The following is a 15,020-nucleotide window of genomic DNA, read 5'->3' as shown; positions in this document are numbered from 1 at the left end:
TGTTGCTTGAATTTCCTCGTGTTTTCATTTTATCCTCCCCAGTTTCCATCATCTTCAGATTCTACCCCTCACACATGAGGTGGAGGGTTGGGGGGGGGGAGGTGCATGATTTAGGGCAGCCAGTGGGCATATGTCTGTTCATGTGTGTACATGCATGGATATAGATGCAGGCACACACGTAGCACCAGAGCTCAGGATCGAACCCAGGACTCTGGCACTGTGAGGCATTGGCTCTACCAGCTGTGCCCCTGTTGAGGTCTTTGGCCTCCTTACACCTCAAGGGCCAAGAGGAATGTGGAACAACGCCTGCATCGATTCATGAACACCAACCCTTGCCCAACACATTGAGTCCCTCACAAAGCATGGAAGAATGCCACTCTCCCCATCTTGCTCACACTAGCCCCCAACATGAGGAAGATGACACTTTGATCATTGTGTCTGTTGCTACAGAATGCATTCTATATTCAGTCTGCTAGAGCCTGGTAGATTTGTTTTGAGATTAGCTTTGCCTGTGGTTGCTACAAAGAGGTGGAGTTTGGTTTCCTGGGGGGGGGGGTTTGACTTTTAACTGGCCTCATATTTAACTGCTTCCCTATTACACTTCAATACAGACTAACGTTGTCCTGCCTCTGCAAGTGTGTGTGTGTGTGTGTGTGTGTATGTATCTCTGTCTGCAACTGGTCCCTGCTAATGCAGATCCAAGTGAGAAATGGGGTAAGCTCTCTCTCTTCCCAAATAAATCAAGAGAATCCAGCTATTTTTGTGATTAGTTTTTGTTCTTTAAGGGTTGTCCCAAATAAGTGGTTGCAACTGTTAACCGATGGCCTAATTAACTGTAATCCACTGTATATTAAAGAAAATTAAATAAGTACAGTAATGCAAAAAGAGAGCAGAAATAGTGAGGTGGTGTTCATGGGTGGGTTCATTGTCCATTCAGAAATCTGATGGTGGAGGGGAAGAAGCAGTTCTGAAAACATTGAGTGTGTGTCTTCAGGAAGGCTTTTGAAGCTGGAAATGGGGAAATCTGCTCATGAGCATATCAAATGGAAGTATACAAAATACAGTCAATCTTGTAGTGTAGTTAGAGATTGGCAGGTATGTTGTTGTGGACATCGCTGAATCGTGGCTGAAAGAAGATCGTAGTCGAGAGCTGAATATCCACAGAGACATGTTGTATTCAAAGGACAGGTAGGTAGGCAGAGGCTTTGTCGGCAAAATGTGAAATCAAATCCTTAGAGGTGAAATAGAAATAGGACCGGGAGATGTCGAATCCTTGTGGCTAGAGTTAAGAAACCACAAGGGTAAGAAGACCCTTTTTTTGGATAAAAGGGTAAAAGGAAGTTATTTATAGGTGTCTGAACAGTAGACAGGATGTGGAGAAAGAAAAGGCATGTAAAAAGGACAATGTTGTAATAGTCATGGGGGATTTCAGTCTGCAGGTAGATTGAGAAAATCAGGTTGGTGCCGGATCCCAAGAGAGGAAACTTGTAGTATGTTTTTTTAGAGTAGCTTGTGTTGATCCTGTGTGGATTGGGTGTTGTGTAATGACCCAGATTTGATTAGGAAGCTCAAGGTAAAGGAACTCTTCAGAGACGGTGATAGAATTCACCCTTCAATTTGAGAAGGAGAAGTTAACATCAGATGTCTCGGTATTACAGTGGAGGAAGGGGAACCACAGAAGCATGAGAGAGGAGCTGGCCAAAATTGATTGAAACGGCACAGTAGCAGGGATGATGGCAGAATAGCAATGGCTATTGTTTTTGGGGGAAGTTTTGAAAGGCGCAGGAAAGATGCACCCCAAAGATGAAGTAGTACTCTGAAGGGAGGATGAGGAAACCATGGCTGACAAAGGAAGTTGAGGACAGCATAAAAGCCAAAGAGAGTGCATGTTAAATGTACATATAGAAACCTATAATATAGCAAAAATTAGTGAGAAGTTAGAGGATTGATAAGCTTTTTAAAAGTCAACAGAAGGCAACTAAAAAGCCATAATGATGAAACATGAAGGTAAACAAGCCAATAATATACAAGTTTATTTGGTACAAGAAGTTTCTTTGGATATATAAAGCATAAAAAAAGGGAGGTGAGAGTCAATATTGGACCACTGGAAATTGATGCTGAAGAGGCACTAATGGGGGACAAAAAAAATGGCAGAAGAACTTAATGTATGTTGTGCCAGTCTTCACTGTGGAAGCCAGAAGTGAGAGAGTGTCAGGGGGAAGAAGTGACTATTAATAAGAAGGTACTTGGAAACTGAAAAGTCACCTGGATGACATGGCTTCTGAAAGAGGTAACTGAAGATGGGGGCATTAGTGAAGAAGTGAGTGTCCTTACTGTTAATAAGGAGAACGTGCTTGGGAAGCTGAAACGTCTGAAGGCAGGTGGAGTTCTGAAAGAGATTGTGGAGGCATTAATAATCTTTCAAGAATCACTAGATTCTGAAATGGTTCCAGAGGACTGGAATATTGCAAATGCCACTTCACTGTTTAAGATGGGATAGAGGCAGAAGAAAGGTCAGTTAGCCAGACCTGAGTGGTTGGAAAGATGTTAAAGTCTATTATTAAGTATGAGATTTTGGTGTACTCGGAGGCACAGGATAAAACAGTCCAACGTTATCATGGTTTTCTGAAGGGGAAGATCTTGCCTGACAAATCTTTTGGAATTCTTTGAGGAAATAACAAGCAAGGTGACAGTGGATGTTGTTTACTGAGATTTTCAGAATACCTTTGACAAGGTGCCGCACATAAGTTTGCTCAACATAGTATTATAGCAAAGATACGATATGGATGGCATGGACAGAAGATTGATGCAGGAGGAAATAATGGGGAAACAAGGGATCTTTTCTGGTTGGCTGCCAGTGACTAATGATGTGCTTAGGGGGTCTGTATTGGCACCACTTATGTTATATGTCAGCGATTTAGACGGTGGAATTGTCAAGTTTGCAGACAATACGAAGATAGGTGGAGGGGCAGGTGGTGTTGATGAAGCAGAGAGGGTACAGAAGAATTTAGAGTGGGAGAATGTGCAAATAAGTGGCAGGTTGAATATAGTGTACGGAAGTGTATGGTCATGCACTTTGGGAGGAGGACTAGAGGTGTGGACTATTTACTAAATGGGAAGAAAATTCAAAAATCAGAAGTATAAAGGTTAATGCAAACACGAAGAAATCTGCCGATGCTGGAAATTCAAGCAACACACAAAATGCTGGTGGAACGCGGCAGGCCAGGCAGCATCTATAGGAAGAAGCACTGTCGACGTTTCAGGCTGAGACCCTTCGTCAGGAAGTCGACAGTGCTTCTCCCTATAGATGCTGCCTGGCCTGCTGCGTTCCACCAGCATTTTGTGTGTGTCGTATAAAGGTTAACTCCAGGTTGAGTAACTGGTAAGGAAGGTAAATGCCATGTTAGCATTCATTTTGAGAGGACTAGAATATCAAAGCAAGGATGTAATACGGAGGCTTTATAAGGCATTAAACAGACTACGCTTGGAGTATTGTGAGCAATTTTGGGCCCATTGTCAAAGAAAAGATGTGCTGGCAGTGCATAGGGTTCAGAGGAGGTTCACAAGAATTAGCCCAGGAATGATAGGGTTAAGATATGAAGAAACTCTGATGGGTCTGTACTTACTGGAGTTTAGTAGAATCGGGGGATCTCATCGAAACATACTGAATGTTGAAAGGCCTAGATAGTGGATTTGAGGAGGATGTTTCCTACAGTGGGGGAGTCCAGGACCAGAGGGCACAGCCCCAACAGAGATGAGCAGGAATTTCTTTAGCCAGAGGGCGATGAATCTATGGAATTTATTGCCACAGGTGGCTGTGCAGGCCAAGTAATTGGGCATATTTAAGGTGGAGGTTGATAGGTTTTTAATTAGTCAAAGCGTCAAAGGTTACGGGGAGAAGGCAGGAGAATGGAGTTGAGAGGGATAATAAATCAGCCATGCTGGAAGGGAGGAACAGACTCAAAGGGATGAATGAACTAGTTCTGCTCCTGTGTCTTGTGCACTTGTGGCAAAGTAGACTCCAGTGGTCGAATTCTCTTCTCCAGCTCCCACTTCCGTGTTTGTGTCCCAAAGGAATGGCTGATAAGCTCACATAACTGACAACCCCGCCTCGGCTGCCCCCGAAGTCTCAGCCGGGTTTCTTGTCCTCTGCATAAGTCCACGTATGCGCAGGTGTGACGTTAAACAGACCTGCAGCAGTGTCGCAGGCACAGAGCATCAGAGGCACACTATTCACAGGAACAATAGAAAGGCAACGTAAATTGCCAGATAGAGCACAAACGGAGCAAAACAAAAGCCTGCTTTAGTGGAAAGAAGTCGCACTGTTGCTATGCTGACGTTGTGACTTCGGTTTTGCAGGTTGTTTCAAAAACCAAATGGTAGCTGTTCCTGCTGGTGTGTGACTTCAGGTTTCTGCACCTCCTGTGAGAAGATGGCATGGCCTGATCTCTAACAATGGGTGTTGCCACCTTGTAGATAGCACCGATGGTGGGGGGGAGTGTACTCGTGATGTATTGTGCTGAGTTCACCCAGTACGTCATGAGCTTTGTGGGTTTCTGTGAGTTCAAATTGCTGACTGGACCGTGGTGCAGTCTACTGTCTAACCTAATGTCAAAATTGCAAATGAGAGGAGATGATTCACCCCCTCTGCCCTGCTCCCTGAGTTAACAAGGTAATAGCTGATTTGACTATGACTGCTCCTTCCTGGCCATGCCTGGTGCTCTTCCGCTCATGTCGCAATTGTCAAGAACTGATCTACCTCTGCCTTGAACATGTGACCAGACTGCTTCCACTACTGTGGGAAATTGTGTCCCAATGACTACAGAGAGGGTCAAAAAGGTGTGTTCTTTGAAAAGAAAGTGAAGGTTGCTGGCTGTATGTTTGTCGGGTTGTTTGCTGAGCCTGGAGGTTCTGTAGCAAATGTTTTGTCATCAGTGTGCAACTGAGTGCTGTTGTTTTTTTGCTGAGTGCCCGCGTTTATATTTGCCGGGACCCAGCGTGGACTCGCGGCCGGCTCGAAAGCCAACCAATCAGAATGACAAGACAAACGTTTGGCAGAAGCCACCTTTAATTTGCCCACTGATAATGTCACCTTGACTGGTGATGAAACGTTTGCGAGTCTAACCTCCAGGATCGGCGAAGGAAGTCAGGAATGACCCATAGAGCTTGTGCTTGTGGTCGTTTCACCAAGTGTTATAAGGATGAAGAAGACGAAGGGAGAGGGAGCGTAAGGGGGGAGAATGAAGAGTGAGAGAACAAAGGGCAAGGCATGGAGTCGGTGTTAAGAAAGGCACATGCAATGTTAGCATTCATTTCGAGAGGACTTGAAATTCAAAGCAAGGATGTAACGTTGAGGCTTTATAAGGCTTTGGTCAGACTGCACTTGTCTATCTAGGAAATTGTCTTTTCTAAGAAAAGATGTGCTGGCATTGGAGGAGGTCCAGAGCAAGGTCACGTAAACGTTTCTGGCAATGAAAGGGTTCATGTGTGGGGAGTATTTGACATTGCTGGGCCTGTACTCGCTGGAGTTTAGAAGAAATGAGGGGGCATCCCATTGAAAAGTATTAAATGTTGAAAGGTCTAGACCAAGGGTTTCCAACCTAGGGTCCATAGACCCCTCAATTACTGATAAGAAAGGATGGTAAGTCCCTGGCATTGAGAGAATGGATGTGGGGAGCATGGCGGGGAAATCTAGAGCTGGAGAGCACAGCCTCGGAACAGAATATCTCTTTAGAACAGAGATCAGGAGGAATTTCTTTTGCCAGAGAGTGGTAAATCTGGAATTCATTTTCACAGGTGACTCAATCTCTCCTCATAGTCTAACCCCCTCATCTCTGGAATCAACCTGGTGAACTCCTCTGCATCGCCTCCAAAGCCAGTATATCCTTCCTCAAGTATGGAGACCAGAACTGCACACAGTACTCCGGGTGCAGCCTCACCAGTACCCTGTATATTTGCAGCATAACCTCCCTGCTCTTAAATTCAATCCCCCTAGCAATGAAGGCCAACATTTGCCGCCTTGATAGCCTGCTGTACCTACAAACCAACCTTTTGTGATTCATGCACAAGCACTCCCAAGTCCCTCTGCACAGCAGCAAGCTGCAATCTTTTACCATTTAAATAATAATCTGCTCTTTCATTTTTCCTTCCAAAATGGATGACCTCGCATTGTACTGCATCTGCCAGACCCTTGTCCTGTCACTTAACCTATCTATCTCTGCAGACTCTCTATATCTTCTGCTCAATTTGGTGTCATCAGCAAACTTAGATGCCCTGCACTCGGTTCCCTCTTCCAGATCGTTAGTGTATATCGTGAACAGTTGCAGGCCCAGCACCGCCCTGTGGCACACCACTCACCACTGATTGCCAACCAGAGTAATGACCATATATCCTAAATCTCTGCTTTCTCTTAGTTAACCAATTCTCTATCCATGCTAATACATCAACCCCAACTCTATGCATCATTTTCTTATGGGTAAGTCTTTTATGTGGCACCTTATCGAACACCTTCTGGAAATCCATGTAAATAATGTCCATCTGTTCTCCTCTATCCACTGTGCTCATTATATCCTCAAAAGACTCCAGTAAATTTGCCAAACAGGACCTGCCTTTGCTGGATCCATGCTGTGTCTGCCTGATGGATCCATTTCTTCCCAGATGCCTCGCTATTTCTTCTTTGATGATAGCTTCCAGCATTTTCCCAACTACAGATGTTAAACTAACTGGCCTATAGTCACCTGCCTTTTGCCTACATCCTTTTCTGAACAGTGGCGTGACATTCACTGTCTTCCAGTCCGCTGGGACCTGCCCAGAGTCCAGAGAACTTTGGGAAAATATCACAAAGCCTCCTCTATAACTTCTGCCCTTTCTTTTGGTACCCTGGGATGCATTCTGTCTGGATTAGGATTATTGTCTATCTTCAGGCCCACAAGTTTGCACGGCAGTACCTCTTCAGTGATAACTATTGTATCGAGGTCCTCACCTCCCACCGTATCCATAACATCTCTCTCTGGCATGTTAGATGTGTCCTCCACCATGAAGACTGACACAAAATAGTCATTCAAAGCCTCTGCCATTTCCTCATTGCCCAATAACAATTTCCTCTTCTCGTCCTCCAAGGGACCTATGTTCACTTTAGCCACTCTGTTCCGCTTTATAAAATTCTAAAAACTTTTACTACCTGTTTTTATATTTTGAGCTAGTTTATTTTCATAATCTATCTTCCCTTTCTTTATTGCTCGCTTAGTGTTTCTTTGTTGCTTTTAAAAGTTTTCGCAATCTTCCAGTTTCCCACTATTCTTGGTGATTTTGTATACATGATCTCTTAGTTTGATGCTGTCTTTCAGTTCCTTTGTTACCCAAGACCAGCTCTCCCCACCCTTGTTGTCCTTGCTTTTAACTGGAATATACTTTTGTTGAGCACCGTGAATAATCTCTTTGAAAGTCTTCCACTGTTCCTCAACACTCCCACTATATATCTGTGTTCCCAGTCTACACTCGCCAAATCCTCTCTCATCCCATTGTAGTCTCCATTGTTTAGGCATAATACACTGGTTTTAGATCAAACTATTGCACCCTCCATTTGTATGAGAAACTCAATCATACTGTGATCACTCTTTCCAAGAGGATCCCTAACTACAAGATCAGTCACTAATTTTACCTGCCTCATTGCACAGGACCAGATCTAAGATAATGCGTTCCCTTGTAGGTTCAGTAACCTGCTGTTCAAGAAAGCCATCACAGATGCATTCTATGAAGTCCTCCTCAAGACTGCCTCGACCAACTTCATTCATCCAATCTATGTGCAAGTTAGTCCCCCATGATAACTGCTGTTCCATTCTTACATGCCTCAGATATTTCTGTTCGTTGTCTGTGCAACTGTAATGTTATTATTTGGTGGCCGATAGACAACTCCCACCAGTGTTTTTTTTCCCCTTTACTATTCCTAATCTCTACCCAGATGGATTCAACATTCTGCTCCTTAGATCTTGTATCGTCTCTCACTATCGCCTTGATGTTGTCTTTAATTAAGAGTGCTACCCCACCTCCCTGACCTTCCTGCCTATCCTTCTGTATTACCTGAAATCCTTGGATATTTAATTCCCAATCCTCTCCACCCTGCAACCACATTTCTGAAATGGCCACTAAATCAATCCCCTTTGTACTGGTTTGACCCACTTCCTTTGAACTATACACAACTTTACACCTCCCTCTTCACACCCACATTACAGATACCCAAATGATATACAAATAATGAATTTGAATCAGCATTCTCCGGTCTCCCCATTAACTATGGTTCACAGATTTTAGAACCTATTGTCGAGAGCTGCATTTCTAATTTAATTTAGATTTGAAGATTGGTGGCTGAAGTTATTTGTTATATGTGCTAACTCCAAAAACACCCTAAAATCAGGTAACTCCTGTACCTAATATAGTAGCCACTGCATTATATGCTCGTGATCTTCTGCTGTTGCAGCCCATCCACTTCAAGGTTCAACATGTTGTGCATTCAGAGATGCTCTTCTGAACACCACGGTTGTAATGTGTGGTTATTTGAGTTACTGTTGCCTCCTTGTCAGCTTGAACCAGTCTGGCCATTCTCCTCTGACCTCTCTCATTAACAAGGCATTTTTGGCTGCAGAATTGCTGCTCACAGAATGTTTTTTTTTGTTTTTTGCACAATTCTCTGTGAACTTTAGAGATTGTTGTGTTTGAAAATCCCAGATCAGCATTTTCTGAGATACTCAAACCAACAGTCATTCCACAGTCAATGTCACATTTCTTCCCTATCCTGATGTTGGGTCTGAACAACAACTGAACCTCTTGACCATGTCTGCGTGCTTTTATGCATTGACTTGCTGACACATAACTGTCTGATTTGATCTTTGCTTCAACGAGCAGCTGTACCTCATAAAGTGGCCCCTGAGTATATGTTGCAGTTGTATAAGTCATGGGACAATTTACAATGACCAATTAACCTACCAACCGCATGAGGAAACTGGAGCACCCAGAGGAAACCCACGCGGTCACGGGGAGAACGTACAGACTCTTTCCAGACGGTGATGGGAATAGAACCCGGGTTGCCTGTACAGTAAAGTGTTGTATTAACCACTACACTACTGTGCCACTTCTAGAACTGGAGGGCTTGAGGTATCGCTAGAGGTTGGTCATGGTTGGTCTTTATTCCTTGCACCACAGAATAAGGGGTGACCGTACAAAAATGTTAAACTTTATGAGAGACTGGTGAGGTGGACGGGAACAGTCTTTTCCCCAGGGTTCAGGAGTCCAAAACTACAGAACACTGATCTAGGGTGAGTGGAACAATTGAGGTGGTAAGGTAGGGGAACAGTTAGCACAACACTTTACAGTACAACAAGACACGGGTTCAATTCCTGCAGCTGCCTGTAAGGGGTTTGTACGTTCTCCCTGTGACCATGTGGGTTTCCTCCGAGTGCTCAGGTTTCCTCCCACAGTCCAAAGACGTACTGCACTGTAGGTTGTAAATTGTCCTGTGATTAGGGTGGGAATAAATCAGGGGATTGCTGGGAGGCTGAGCTTGAAGGGCAGAATGGTCTACTCTGTGCTGTTTCTCAGTAAGTAAATAAATGGAAGCTTCTTCGTGCAGAAAGCAGAGAGTCTGATAATGAGCTGTCAGAGGAAGTGGTTGAGTGGCAGATACAGCAGTGTCACTCGAATGGGTGTGTGGAGGCGTGGGGCTCAAGAGAGATAGATTGAATACAGGAAGTTGGGACTTGCTGGCTGGGCACCGTGGTTGGCAGAGTCTGGTTGGGCCAAGCGGCCTGTGTCGTGTATTGCTCTGCGACTCACTGCCGGCTGGGAGAAAACTTTGTGTCTGTCGTAGATCAGCTTCCCCTTGCACTTATTTTTTACAGTGACGTCTTGCCCCCCCCCCCCACCAAACCCTCTGCCCTCCATTCTAGATTCTCTCACAAACAGAAACATTCTCTCCACACCCATCTTATCCAAGGGCTTTCAGAATCACCACAGTCACACAGCACAGAAACTCGTCCATACTGGACCAGATGCCTGTGTACATCTGCCTGCACTTGGCAAATATAGCTTTCCCATCCCTGTACCTATCTAAGTGTAAATATACTCACCCCTCCCGCTTCAAAATCAGAATCAGGTTTAATATCACCGGCACGTTGTGCAATTTGTTGTCTTTGCGGCAGCAGTACAATGCGATATGTGATGATGGAAAAAGAGTTAATTACAGTAAATATATGTATAGATATATAATGGTTAAATAAGTTTCTTGCAAAAGTAGAAATTTAAAAAATGTAGTGAGGTAGTGTTTATGGTTTCAATGCCCATTCAGAATTTGGATGGCAGAGGGGAAGGAGCTGTTCCTGAATCGTTGAGTGTGTGTCTTCAGGCTTCTGTATCTCCTTCCTGGTGGTACCTTCTCGCAAATTTCTGCAATGTACCGTGCAGAGCATTTCAGCTGGCTGCCTCACCATCTGGTATGGCTAATATATATATTTAAATTAAAATAGTGCAAATATTTAAATTAAAATAATAAAAAAAAGATGGTGTTCATGAGTTGACTCTTCGAAGATGTCCTGGATATAATGGAAGCTAGTCTTCATAATGGAGCTGATTAAGTTTACAACTCTGAGGATTATTTTGATCCTGTGCAATAACCCACACACCACCCCCCCCCTTACCAGACGGTGATGCAGCCAGTTAGAATGCTCTCCACGGTAGAAATTTGTGAGTGTCGCTGGTGACGTACCAAATCTCCTCAAACTCCTAATGAAATGAGTCATCGTTGTGTCTTTGTAGCTGCAACAACATGTTGGGCCCAGGATAGATCCTCGGAGATATTGACACCCAAGAACTGAAAATTGCTCACTCTCCACTTCTGATCCTTCTGAGGACTGGTGTGTGTTCCCTCGTCCTACCCTTTCCGAAGTCTACAATCCGTTCTTTGGTCTTACTGACGTTGAGTGGAGCTTAACTGTCCTTGGGCAGCTTGTTCCCTATATTCTGTTTTTAAAAAATAAACTTGCTCCTTTGGTCCCCTTTAAATCTCTCGCCTATCATCCTAAACCTGCCCACACATCTCACTGCCTCGGTAAAGCAGACAATGTAATCAAAAGACCCTCGCCCACCAAGCTTGAACATTCTACTGTCTATTTGAGCTCTCCTCTTGTGCCCACGAAAGGAGAATGAGGATTAAGCACTGGGTATAACGATCGAAGCCTGCATCTGCTGGCACGGAATGGTAACGTAGCCGTTGGCGCAACACTTTACGGCGCCAGCGATCGCAGTTCAATTCCCGCAGCTGTCTATACGTTCTCCCCTTGACTGCCTGAGTTTCCTCCAGGTGTTCTGGTTTCCTTCCACATTCCAAAGACCGAGACGTTATCTTAGTATCTCTCCTTTCAGTTAGTCCTGGCGAAGGGTCTCGGCCCGAAACGTCGACAGTGCTCCTCCCTGTAGATGCTGCCTGGCCTGCTGTGTTCCACCAGCATTTTGTGTGTGACGTTATGCTCAGGAAGTTGTGGGCATGCTACGTCGGCAGCAGAAGTGTGGCGACTGTTGCGGACTGCCCCAGCCCATCCTTACACTGTGTTGGTGACTCTCTGCCACAAAGGACGCATTCCACGGGAGTTATTTATTGAGATAGCGTGCAGAATAGACCCTTCTGGCCACGCTGCCCAGCAATCCCCCGATTTAACCCCAGCCTAATCATGGGACAATTTACAGTGACCAATTAACCTACCAGCCCATGCGTCTTTGGACCGTGGGATGATACTGCAGCAACCGGAAGAAACCCGCGTGGTCACGGGGGGAACGTGCAAACTCCTTACAGACAGCGGCGGGAATTGAAGCCGGGCTGTCTGTACTGTAAAGTGTTGTGCTAACCTCTGTTACCGATGATGCCTCTCTGTGGTTCCACGCTGAATGTTTTGATGTATACGTGGCTATCAAAGCTAATCTAATTTAATTTGACCTAAATTAATCTGAAATTAAACGCAAGATCTTTAAGAAATTGCACTTTATCGTTTACTGGTACTGCAGCTTCTCTGTAGCTTTTATACTTTAGTTCTGCGGAGTTGTTTTATCTGGTTCTACTTCAATGCACTGTGTAATGATCAGATCTGTAAAAACAAGTTTTTCACTGTATCTCTGTACATGTGACAATAATAAACTGATTTCAATACAATGTGCAAACACTCAGCAGATCAGGCAGCATCTCGGGAGAGAGAAAATAAATACAAGATTAATGTAGCAGGTCAAGTCCCGATGAAGAGTCTTTGACCTAGTGCATTAACTCTATTTCCCTTTCTCTCTCCACTGATGCTGACTGTCCTAGCGAGTATCTGAAGTCATTTATATTTTCAACAGACAGCACAACTGAGCATTCCTGGACTGTTTCAGTGACTCTGTGTTTTGATGTTTTATATTCTGTGTTTCTCACTAATTTTTTTTTCCCATTTGTGCTATTTGTTCTTTTTTCACCCTTTGGGTATTTGATGTCTTTGAACAGATTCCATTCTGGTTCTTTGTTTCGTGGCTGTCTGTAGGGAAGACGAAACTCAGGGTTGTATACTGCATACATAATTTGAAAATAAATGTACTTTGCATCTTTAAAAAAACTGAAATGATCTCATCAGTGCTGTCTCCGAAGCGTCCTCCTCCCTCTGTTGTCTGGTTCAGGGGACCTTTGCTGCCAAAATCTGCCAGGCCAAGATTTCAAGCTTTGAGGCCCTGGTGGAGGTAGAGACCCGTAAAACATTTTTAAAAAGTGGACAGGAGAGGTTCAGAGAGCTGTGGGTCAAATGAGGGCAGGTGGGACCAGCTCGCTGGGCAACGTTTTTGGCATGGATGAGTTTGACCCAGCTGGCCTGTTTCCATGCTGTGTGATTCAAATTATCTGAGCAAGCAAAGTTCTGGGCCAAGCTTGGTAAATAGGGATTAGTGCAGAGAGGAACTTCAAGGTAAATTTATTATCAAGCTACGTATATGTATTTTGCTACGGTAGCGGTTAACATGGCGCTATCACAGCTCGAGGTGTTCCGGAGTTTGGAGTTCAATTCCGACACCATTCGGTGAGGAGTCTGTTTGTCCTCCCTGTGAATGCAAACGCATGGGTTTTCTCTGGACGCTCCAGTTTCCACCCACAGTCCAAAGGCGTACCGATTGTCTTGTGACAATGGGAGACAAAGGGTTAATGGGGTATGTCGGTGGGGGGGGGGTGTGGTTCAGAGGGACAGAAGACCCCACTCCACACTGAATAAATAAATGTCATCAAGTGCTACCCTGAGATTCATTTTCTTGCGGGCATTTACAAATAAAGGAATACAATTGAAATAATGAAAAATTATAAATAAATAACTGACAGACAACCAATGTGCAAAAGAAGATAAATCTTGAAAATAATAAAAAAACTTTTAACAATAAGTAAATGATACAGAAAATATGAGTTATAGGGCCCTTGGATGTAACTCCATAGTTTGTGGAGTCAGTTTAACATTGAGTGAGTGCTGGTATAGAAGAGATGGGCCGGGGGGGGGCTCTCTCTGTGCTGGCCATCCTTATCTACCTTTGAGGAGGCAGTTGAGAGTAACCCACGACGGGTCTCAAGTTGCATGCAGGTCTTAACAGCGTAAGGGCACCAGATTTCACTCTCTGAAGTGCGTAGCAAGCTGGTTATCATTGAGGAGGTGCAATAGAGATTCTGCAGATGCCGGAAATCCAGAGACACAGCCACAGACACAATGTTGGAGAACTCAACAGGTCAGGCAGCACCTGAACATGAGAGACAGCAGATGCTGGAAATCCAGAGTAACACACACACAATGCTGGAGGAACTCGGCAGAACAGGCAGAAATAAAACAGGGATAGTTTAATTTATTTTTAGTATATAATTCTTTTTGTAAGTTATAGTTTTTAAATTACCTATTGCACTGTACAGCAGCAAAATATGCCGGTGATATTGGATATCAGAATCAGTTTACTATCACTGGCATATGTTGTGATATTTAACTTGTCAGCAACAGTTCAATGTAATGAATGATAATAGAAAAAAGTGGAATTGCAGTAAGTATATGTGTTTATTAAATAGCTAAATTAAGATAAGTAGTGCAAAGACAGAAATTAAGAAAAAAAGTAGTGAGGTAGTGTTCATGGGTTCAATGTCCATTCAGAAATCGGATGGCAGAGGAGAAGGTGTTCCTGAATTGTTGAGTGTGTCTCTTCAGGTTCTGTACCTCTCCCTAATGAGAGCAGGGCATGTCTTGAGTGGTGGGTGTCCTTAACGATGGATTTTCTGAGGCACTGCTCCTTGAAGCTGTCTTGGACATGACAAAGGCAAGTACCTATGTTGGGGCTGACTGATTAGTAGTCAAGTAAAATGTCAAAGTTTCAGGCCAATAAATCAACTTTTTTGTTCCTTGCCATAGATGTTGCCTGACCTGCTGAAATTCCTCCAGCGTTTTGTCTGTGTTGCTCTGAATTAGAATTCTCTACCTGTGATGTAGGCATTCAAATTCTGTGTCTCGGTTAGTTCTTGAGTATCCACCTCCTGAATCCTGCCCTCTGTACCAGACGCTCGAAGCTTCCTTTGGGACAGGTGTGGGGGAAGGGAGGAAGATCCTTGCCAGACTCCTGGTCATCCTTCCGAAGGTGAGAGGGAGGGGAATGGCTCTGCAGACTCCTGTACCCAGTGAAACCAACGGGTGGATCATTCCCTGTTCTGTTCCTCTGCCCTGTCTCACCTGTGTTAGCCTGCAGAGCCCACTATGGTCTCTGGTCATCCCAGCAGAGGAAATGGGGTTGGTCTTGGCGAGGTTTGAGAAGCCGACCGATCCACCCGCCGTCCCTGCTTCTTCAACGGCTGGTTGATCTTTGACCTCGACACCACTCTCCTGCAAAACCCTATATCATCCCCACATCCCCCTTTCCATCCAAAAGTCTTTTGGTTTTGAATATTGATTGCACAGCATGGAAGAGGCCCAGTTTCTCCATGCCGACCAAGTTGCCCACCTCAG

At 44.4% G+C, this 15,020-nt stretch overlaps 1 protein-coding gene across 5 annotated transcripts in view; it reads left to right on the top strand.

The window, feature by feature from the left end:
* The window catches only part of LOC140729303 (arrestin red cell), a 111,911-nt gene that overhangs the window by 39,808 nt on the left and 57,083 nt on the right, over window positions 1–15,020 (top strand). The window contains exon 1 of one of the 5 annotated variants that reach the window (XM_073048916.1): window positions 695–714. The exons of 3 other annotated variants lie outside the window; for them this stretch is intronic. In XM_073048916.1, coding sequence (XP_072905017.1) covers window positions 710–714 — 5 coding nt within the window. In that variant the 5' untranslated portion in view covers window positions 695–709. Of the gene's footprint in view, window positions 1–694; window positions 715–7,677; window positions 7,809–15,020 lie in introns of those variants that run through there. One more of the 5 variants, XM_073048911.1, reaches the window with a different exon arrangement.

Source organism: Hemitrygon akajei, chromosome 6, assembly GCF_048418815.1.
Source record: "Hemitrygon akajei chromosome 6, sHemAka1.3, whole genome shotgun sequence".
Taxonomy (NCBI): Eukaryota; Metazoa; Chordata; class Chondrichthyes; order Myliobatiformes; family Dasyatidae; genus Hemitrygon; species Hemitrygon akajei.
The sequence above is the reverse complement of the archived record's forward strand: the minus strand, read 5'-3'. Positions and strand labels throughout refer to the sequence as shown.